The sequence below is a fragment of the Varanus komodoensis genome, unplaced genomic scaffold (assembly GCF_004798865.1).
Source record: "Varanus komodoensis strain SLA01 unplaced genomic scaffold, ASM479886v1 scaffold1498, whole genome shotgun sequence".
In the NCBI taxonomy this organism is placed as follows: domain Eukaryota; kingdom Metazoa; phylum Chordata; class Lepidosauria; order Squamata; family Varanidae; genus Varanus; species Varanus komodoensis.
Window position 1 is genome coordinate 801 of NW_025335437.1, and position 9,487 is coordinate 10,287.

The 9,487-nt window shown below is 50.8% G+C and overlaps 1 protein-coding gene across 1 annotated transcript; it reads right to left on the reverse strand.

The window, feature by feature from the left end:
- Window positions 1-510: 510 nt before the first annotated feature.
- On the reverse strand, window positions 511-6,838 carry LOC123020272 (the record flags this gene model as incomplete). The annotated part of the gene is made up of 2 exons (XM_044423736.1): window positions 6,748-6,838; window positions 511-1,221 (listed from the first exon to the last, which is right to left on the reverse strand). Coding segments are annotated over exons 1-2 (802 nt in total), but the record flags the coding sequence as incomplete, so codon positions are not given.
- Between the last annotated feature and the right edge of the window lie 2,649 nt (window positions 6,839-9,487).

Consider the following 9,487-nt stretch of genomic DNA (forward strand, 5'->3'; position numbering starts at 1 on the left):
GGGTGCTTCCACAGGGCTGGGGAGAAGAGGCTGCTGTAACTAAAAACAAACACTCAGTGTTAATACGCACATGTTACACAGCACAGTATCTGATCACTTCCTTTTTACAGGCAGTTATTTTACAGGCAGTTATAAGCAAGCAAGCAGACTAAAAACAGCCAGTTAAAACAAATTGACTTTAACTGTATGCAGTACGTACTGCAAGATGTGAACAGCAGCCAGACTGTAGAAGGAATGCATATGTCACAAGAGGCTGTGCATGATTTCACAGATGCCAGATATGTGCAACCCAGCAATGAGTGACATTCATTTGAGGCCTCACTGCATTGTAACTGCCCAGGGGGCAAAGATTTCCTAATGACTGGGAAGGGGAAAAGCCATGGGTGCGGGGGGGGGGGGCAGAGGAGGAAGGCACAGTGTTCATGTGAAGGGAATAGGCCTTGGCAGAGCGAGGAAGGGTGGTGATGCTGCTGAAGATGTGCAAACCATATAAGAGGAAATGACTCTCACCACAGGGCTGGGTCAGGCTGCTTAGCTCCTCAGCCTGCTTAGCAGGCCTGGCTTGATTGGGCAACATCCACAAGTCATCACTGGCTGCTGGCTGCAAGGAGCCAGGGTGGACACACTCCTGAGCAGCTTTAACATCCCTCGGCTTCCCTTTCTTGCCCCTATCCTCAGCATGGCTGCCCCATCTCCTTTCAAGGCTGGGAATGCACAGGTCTTCATCCTCAGGGATAGGGTTGTACCAGATCTCTCCATCAGTGCTGCACAGCACTTTGGCTTCCTTCAGCTCAGCCCTGGAGCAAGCTACTGGCTCTTCTGCTCCTTGGGTCTTTCCTGAAGAGAGTACCCAGTGGCGGCTGCTTCTTTCCAGACTCTGCAGGTAGGCACCCTGGCTGCTGCACTTGGTGCTAAAGCTGGAATTGCAAACCCCAGAGCAGTTGGCTTGATGGGAGCATTCAGCTGCTCCCATCAAGCCAGCACATGGCAAGCTCTCTGGAAACAGCCCTCCATCCAGGTCAGCAGATCCCTCTGCTGTACTCAGGCTGCTCTGGCATAGCTTCCTGTTGTGAGGTTCTTCCTGGCTGCCCCACATGAACTTGGCCCCAGTTTGCTTCCTCGACACAGTGATGGCAGCACTTTTCCTGCATCCATTATCCAGTGAGAGGGGCTCCAACAGTTCTGACTCCAAGACAGACTCTGAAGCAGCTGGTGGAGGATCTGTGGGAAGCAGAAACCAAAATATGGGTCTGTCCTGACATTTTTAAAGGTATGGTTAGGAAAGTCAGGTTAGTATATAATGCTGTGGGGGCGGGGATGGGGAGGAGATATTAGCAAAGTCTTGATAACTGCCTAGAAATGGAAGGTTATGGCGCCTCTTTCCTTGGGAAACTGACAAAGGTGGCTCTTAGAGAAGGTGCAGGTATCTGCTATCCTGTCTGAAATACCAGGTGGTCTGGATAAGCTCTGGGTCTCTCCCACATCCAGTCACATGCTTGTGCTATGGCATGCAAGGTTTGCTGAGGCCACACGATCAATGTGGTCTGATGCTAGTATGACCTCATATGGTCTGGCTTTCTCAGTTGGCCCAGAGCAGTTCCTGTTTAATCTCTTCAAGAAAAGATTTTACAAATATCCTCCCATCCAAGGAGCCACCCACCAAAAGCAAGTCGCAGGCACAAGAAGACCTCTCACAAGAAGCAGGAGGAGAAGGTCTTTTTGACAGGAACCTACCAGAGATTTGATACTAAACAATGCTAGAATCCAATATGTTCAAAAGCAATAAAACACATCCAGGTAGAAAGCTGGGAAGTGTCCAGCATTTTTCACTGGCTGTCACTTTCCCCAGGTCCATCCTGTAGCTGTGCGCGAACTGCTGTTCCTCTGACTTCCTCAGGGACTAGAGCTGGAGGAGCAGGGAAAGCACAACAGGTAGGATAGGTCTAGTGGAGCCTTTCAGGAACACATGAAAGGAGGTCTGAGCACCATGCTGGTGGTAGCACTGTAGAAAATCTGGGACCCAGCATGGAAAGTGGCCTTGAGAAAACAGGAGCACTCCCTGCAAAGTTTCCCTCACAGTTTGGGAGTGTGCCTTAGGTGAGGTGACAGGCTTTGAGGGATTTCATCATTAGAACTTACACTGGGTTCCCTATGTGTAGGACCTACATGGGAGAAAGTCTCAGGCTCACACTGGTACCTCTGGTGCGACATGTACAACCGGACACAAACTATGCACCCTTTTTAGAGAGGGAACAGCACAAGTGGGGTTTATGCACACATGACTGCTTCTGTATCTGTGCTCAGTTATATAACATGTGACACAAGAGTTGTATCCTGGCCCAAAATATGCTTCACTTGGTTCATACCACCTTCAGTGGGCAAGTATAGCCATTCTGACCGAGGTCAACTGCAGAATCGCCAAGGCAAGCTCTGCATTCGGCAGACTGCTGACCAAAGTGTGGGACCGCCATGGAATAAGCCTTGCTACAACGCTTAAAGTCTACCGAGCAGTGGTGCTAACTACCCTGATGTATGCCAGTGAGACTTGGACTGTATACAGGAGGCACGCTAGGCAACAGAACTGCTTCCACACGACTTGCCTCCGCAGGCTTCTGAGGATCCGGTGGCAGGACGAGGTGCCAGACACAGAAGTCCTCTCCAGAGCAGGCCTGCCATCAGTTCACGCCCTGCTGATGAAAGCCCAGACACGCTGGGCAGGCCATGTTGCAAGGATGCCAGACCACTGCATCCCCAAACAGCTTTTCTATGGTAAGCTGTCTCAAGGAAAGCGATCGCACGGGGGACAAAGGAAGTGAGACAAAGACACACTGAAAGCCTCTCTCAAGTCCCTGGTTATCGACACCGCCTCCTGGGAGACCCTGGCACAAGACCGTGGCACACAAGGTGGCACACTGATCCACCAAGGCTGCCAAACATCTGAAGCCGGAAGGACAACCATAGCACAAGAGAGGCGAGCGCTCCGTAAAGCCAGAGTTGCGAATGTTGCAACAGTGGTGCCCATAGATGTCTGCCTGACATGTGGCAGAACACACCATGCCCGTATCGGTCTTATCAGCCACCTGCAGACACACTGTGGACAGCTCACAACCCGTTAGATGTCAAGGTCCTCATTGAAAACAATGGAAGAACATCATCATAGCCATTCTGACCAGCCACAAACTGATTTGTCTGCTTGACCCAAAGGTTGTAAATATCATAGGCTGCTTTCAGGGTGTGCTGGGAAGGAGTCAGTGGCTACCAATGGTATTGAGCTGAAAGGTTCTAGAAACCAAATGTGGTTTGACAGGCAGTCTGGGGCCAGCAAAGTATAATTTGGGGGAAACTAGCATCTGTGAAAAAGCCAGCTGGGGCTGATGAGCATCCGGTTGGAGACATCTAATTCCTTGAAGATGATCCATAATGGGTGACTTTACTCTTCAGAGTGGGGATAAATATTAAAGAGCAACAAATGCCCAGAAATGGATAAGAGACAACTTAAAATATTCAAATGCTACAAGAAAAAATATACAAAATATAGTGTGTGTGTGTGTGTGTGTGTGTGTGTGTGTGTGTGTGTGTGTGTGTGTGTGAGAGAGAGAGAGAGAGAGAGAGAGAGAGAGAGAGAGAGAGAGAGAGAGAGGGAGAGAGAGAGAGAGTCCAGACAAGGGAATCTCTGTACAAATGTCACAGGGCTAGAGTGGGCCTATCAAATGCTGGTATGGTCCTGATATAATTATGATTCAGAAACTGGGGGTGGGTTTCCCCAGGAAGTACTCTCTATGGCAATGGAGGACAACTCTTTTCTGTTGCAGGTAATCTGTTGGAGGCCATACATTATCGGCTGGAAGAGAGAAAGCCAACAGTAGACAGGGCCAGAACCAAAAGGGGCAGGCCAACCTTTTTCTCTTTGTGCCACCCTGTTTTCCCTCTCCCCATCATCTTTCCCACCCAGTGAGAGGCCCGGAAAGGGACAGAACATTCTTCCTAGAGGACCAAATTGCTGTATGTATAGGGCTTTTGAAATCAGAGTGAGGTCTTTCAGTACAGGAGCCATCCATCTCCCATTGAAAAGTACCCATTCTCATTTCTATTGCCTCCACCAGTTAGGAATGTTCATGTTGCTTACAGATTGGTTCTTTGTCCAGCCCTCTGGGATTCAGCACACAGATGCTTCTTGTACCCCTTTACTGAAGTCAGGTGCATTATGAAGCTGCAGCCTAAGGCTGCAAAGGAAGCGTAGAAATTATCTGCCTGCTTTTGGAGGCTCCAATGAGCCCAGGTGAGCAGGAACCACTGTAGCCCCATAGGGTCTTTGCCAGAGGAAGACACAAGTATGACCCAATCCTGCAATGAGAGCGAAGCAGACCAGGGACAGATTGATACTGGAGACCAATTCACTTGGCCAATAGAAGGTTCATCACTAACCAGACCAATGGAGCCCATGAGCTGACTTTCAGATGAAGGAGCACTTGGGCTCAGGTGCTCATTTCCACTGCTGGTATTGGTCTGAGTTCTTTGGCATGATGGAAGCTTGTCTGCCACTGCTGTAGGTATGACACCCATTGCCTAAGAGGGCTATATGGACTTTGTTGTCATCAGTACATCCCAACCAATGCTCATTCCAAAGCATGGGCTGCCATGGCTTCAGGGTGCCTGAAAATTGCTGTATTGGAACTATAAGCCCTCAACTCGAGTCCCCGTTGCGTGGCAAGCATTCTCCACGTGTGCAAAGGCACTCCCTTCTTTTGCCATCATATTTCATCCTGGCCTTGAAGACGGAATCTGGGGTGTCTTGCTGAGTTGAGCTTTGCAGTTCTTTTAGGACTGCAAATATGCCTGAACTAAGGAACCTACTGAAGCTTTTAGTGAGAACAGTGTCTAAGGGAAGGAAGGAGAAAATGCTGGGTAGAAATGGCAGGAGGGGTTCTGCAGGGGCTCCATCAATGCTGAGCTCAGCCTGAAGACATGCAGCCAAGGCCTGCAATGCAGCTGAGGCTGGGAGGTCCCTCCCAAGCTCCCAGCTGCTCAGACCTGGTGCCAAGTTGGATTTCCTGTTGTTTACTGTACAGTCCCCTCCCTGGCCAAGACACAGAGCTCCCTTTGTAGGTCCCCAAGTAACTCAGCACACGAAAAGCCCCATTGATCAGGGCACAGCTCTCAGGAATGAAGGTGCAAACCACACAGCAGAATGCCTGGGAGCAAAGAAGAGGGAAGGGCAACTCTGCCACCCTACATAGGGGGAATTAGGTTCTCACTAGAAGAAGCTTCAAAATGGTCTCAGTTTTGAACAAACTCATTTTCTGACATATTTTAATAGGCATGTTTGTTTCACTGAATATTTGAATACTTTCCTTCTTTCCATAATGCTTGCTACCTATCACTTATACCAGTTCCCAGATGCAAAATCACCTACCAAGGAAGAGATTCCACTGATGCTACTATTATTGTAGTAAGAAGAAGAAGAGAAGAAGAAGACGTTAATATCAAGGATTTTTTCCCAGCAGGCCTGCCTGAACAAAAGCAGGCCTCCCAAAGCAAGACTACTTGACAACTACTGCAGTGCAACTCATGTCAGTTGTGAATATTTTTAAGGAGGGACTGAATGGTGGAGCAACACTGTACGAAGTTTTTTGCATGTCATACAATTGCACTGGAGGAAACACCAGCTGGACCTTCCAGTGTTCAGGTGCCTTAATGGTTCTCTTACAAAGCTGTGTGAGGATCTGTTGCCACGTGCTGCAACCTGCTTTTGCTGAGCTGCCACAAACATGGCTCTGCGAGCTTTGGCTGCGGGAGGTAGAATGATGGATTCTGTTGGATGGACCCACACGCCACCTATGTGGTGATTGAAGCACCCGTTGGGTTAGCCACAAACTGGCACCTGGCACTTGAGGGCTACCCTGTTGTGGCTTCCCATGGTCAAAGGCTTCATGACTCACTCCTCCTCGCTGGCTACAGCATGTTACACCCACCTTGACCAGGGCCACAGGGCTCTGCCCTTGGGTTGGGGCAGCTTTCCTTGGGTACCTTGCAGATGCCAGTCAGATGTGATGGAATGCAACCCCCATCACTCCCAGACTGCATGGGCTGCTGACTGGAGATGATGCGGGTTACAGTTCAACACATGGATGGCGCCAGACTGGGGAAGGCTAGGCTAGAGAGGATGCTTCAGGGCAAGAATCCTAAACAAGCAGTCTGAAGAGCATCTCTGTCCATCTGGCTGACTTGTTGCGCTACAAACTGTGACCCCACTCCTTGTTGGCATCTTGTGGGCCGCGAAGCTGCTGCCTCCCCTGTGCCAGCCACCTCAGTTTTACTCTGAGAGCTGCAGCCCCCAGGGCCCCAGGCAGGACTGTAGCAAGCCACACAGCGCGGCAAGAAAGTGCCAAAGCTCCGACGACCATCGGATGACCACCCTGCTGCTGCCCAGGGGCCTCAAGGGCTAGGCAGGCAGAAGTGCTGCTGTTTGGGGAAGTGCCCGCAACTGGCACACGCACAGTGGGGCTGAGCATAGCCAGTACCGCGGGCTTTCCACTGAAAGACGGAATTTGCTGCATGTCCATCCCCAGCAGTCCCTTCCCTTCGGTTCCCTTCGCCTGATTTAGAAGCAAGGGCGGAGGAAATGCCGGAGATGCCTGCCTGTCCCCACAACTCCTGCAGGCGCAACAGGGTGTCCCTGGGTGTGGACATGGGAGGGGGGCGATCCCCGCGCGTTCCGCTCGCTCGTCGTGCTCCCTCGGGCCCTACCTGGCTCTTTGCGCTGCGCCGCCTTTTTGCGCCCGAGGCGCTCTTTGCCCCTGAGCCGGGAGAAAGTTTTCCGGAGCAGCGGCTGCGCCATCGCTCGGCGGGCGACACCGTTCTGCGGCCCGCCATGCAAGAGCGCGGCTCAAGCCGACTCCACCGAGGAGCTCTCGAAGGGAAGCGAATTCCTTGGATGCCTCCGTCCCTCGCTGCCTGCCAAGCACGAGATGCTGCTGGGACTTGTAGTCGGAAGAGGGCCGGACGGGGGAGGGGTAACGGCCACCCGCCCCATCGAAGTTGGAGCGCAGCCCGGACTCTGCAGTGGGACCGGGCCGCTGAGTCAGCCAGGCCTCGATCGGGTTTCTGGCCCCTCGGAGGAGGAGGAGGAGGACGAGGACTTCCGCTGCCGTCCCCAGTCGCGGTTCTTTCCCACGCCCCGTTCGAAGGGAGAGGGTGGCCCGTCCTGGCCGACGGTGGGTTTGGGGCTGCAGCTCCTCATCAAACCCCCGGCGTTTGCAAGCAAAGCAATCGCCTCACCACGGGTTTACGGGTCCTCGCGAAGACGGTCTTCTGGCGCTAGAAGGACGTGACCGGTGGCGCCGACCGAGGGAAGGCAGACTCAGTAAAAAGCACCCTTGGACGTGTAGCGCAGCCTTCTCCGACCTGATAGCCGCCTGACGTCTTGGACTCCAACTCCCAGCATCCCTGCCCACTGGCCATGCTGATGGAGGTTGTGGTTCAACCCATCTGGAGGGTGTCATTCATGGGAAGGACCTTCTGGTTAAGGGCACTTGGTGGAGGAAGGGCCATGGAATGTGGAAGGGAGGGAGGGGGACGGTCGAAGAACTGAGAAGTACAACAAAGGACAGCAGCTGATCGTTGAGGAGTAAGAGCAAATGAGCGGAGAAGGAGGCAGAGAAACAAGGCTGAAGCCATCTGAGGAAAAGTTGGCAGACCCCTTCGTCCCGCCCTCCCCCCGCACACCAAAGTTCAATTCCAAGCATCTCCAGGTTGCGTTGGGAGGGACCCCTGCCTGATATCGCGGACAGCTGCTGCTACATAGGTTTGTTATGCAAAAAAGCTGCGAAAATATTTCTCAAGTTAAATAACCAAGTCTACCATCAGCGTGAGGTGATTCCTTCATTAATTGCAATAGACAGGGAGAGCCTTCTCTGTCAGAATCTCTCCAAAGTACAAACACACAAAACATCCCCTTTCAACCAATCCACCACAGTCCTCCCCGTTTCCCTCTTTGGGTAAGGTACTAGGAGGTTACAGCCTTTCCATCTGCCTACTTCATATCTCCCATCTCATCTCACTACATACATCTACATACATCACATGTGCATTATAATTAGCCCATTGTCTATTCAAGGTGGGTGAGTTAATATTCATCAACCTATTACGCCTGCATGCTTATAACTACAAGTTCACTAGTTTGCTCCTCTCTAACTTCATGTTGCCCTACAAGCCCCTGTCTCATAAAACTACTGGGAGGATGAGATGGGAAGTAGCAAACTTTCTTTCAAACCAATTACCTTTTTCTCCCCTCCACATTCTCTCAAACAGGCTTCATGGCTTGGTTGTTTGCTTCACTGTTTCTCAATGGCTAGACATGCACATGGTGGGCATATAGGCTGGACATGCACATGGTGACTGGCTGGAGCTGGGGGTCAGACTAGATGGCCTGGGAGACCCCTTCTGACTCACTCTGTTTCTATGTTTCAATGACTAAGTTACTTCTTTCAGGTTCAATTGTTCAGTTTCAGCTGTTGCCACAGCCAGAGTGGTTTGTGCTATGTGCCAGGTGCCCATTCCATAATCTGAACCCTGCTCTCATGTCAATATTGTGAGGGTGGGTTGTAGGCAAGGTTAACAACACATCCAGAACACATGGGGCTCTTGCCAATGAATCCAGCCTTGCAGGATTCAGAGGACATGACAAGCAACAAGAAGGGACCCTGAACAGGGACTCATGGACACCTGGCACATGAAAGAAACCAGGATGGCTTCTTGAATGGTTTGAAAATGGCAGTATCAGGCAGCTTCCCCTCAGCAGGCAGCATGAATAGTGAGATAAACTACTAATTGACTACATGCCCAGAAATGATGCACAGTGCTTTGGGAGCTGGGACATTTGTGTTTCATTATTGTTGTATTTTTCCCCTCTTTGATGTACACCTTAATGTGGGGAGAGACTTTGAGAATGCCAGAAAAAGTGGGCAAGTCACCAGGTCCAGATGGTATCCATCCCAGGGATATCAAAGAACACAAGCATGAAATTGCTGACCCTCTTACCAAAATATTTATTTTGTCCCTATAGTCAGCACAAACACCAGTGGATTGGAGAATGGCCAATGTAACACCAATTTTACAAAAGGGATCTGGGGGTGTTCCGGGAAATTACAGGCCAGTTAGCTTAACATCTGTTCTGGGTAAAATGCTTGAAAGTGCTGCTAAAGATAGACTTAGTAAGCACATGGAGGGACAAGCCTTGCTGGGGAAAGGTCAGCATGGCTTCAGTGAGGGAGAGTCCTATCTCACCTATTGGAGTTCTTTGAGAGTGCCAATACACACGTGGACAGGGACAATCAAGTAGACATTGTTCACTTGGGTTTCCAAAAGGCTTTTGACAAACTCCCTCACCAAAGCCTCCTGAGCAATATAAACAGTCCTAAAATAAAAGGAGGAGGGTCTTTTTCTGGATCACTAACTGGTTAAAGAACAGAAGACAGAGGGTGGGAAT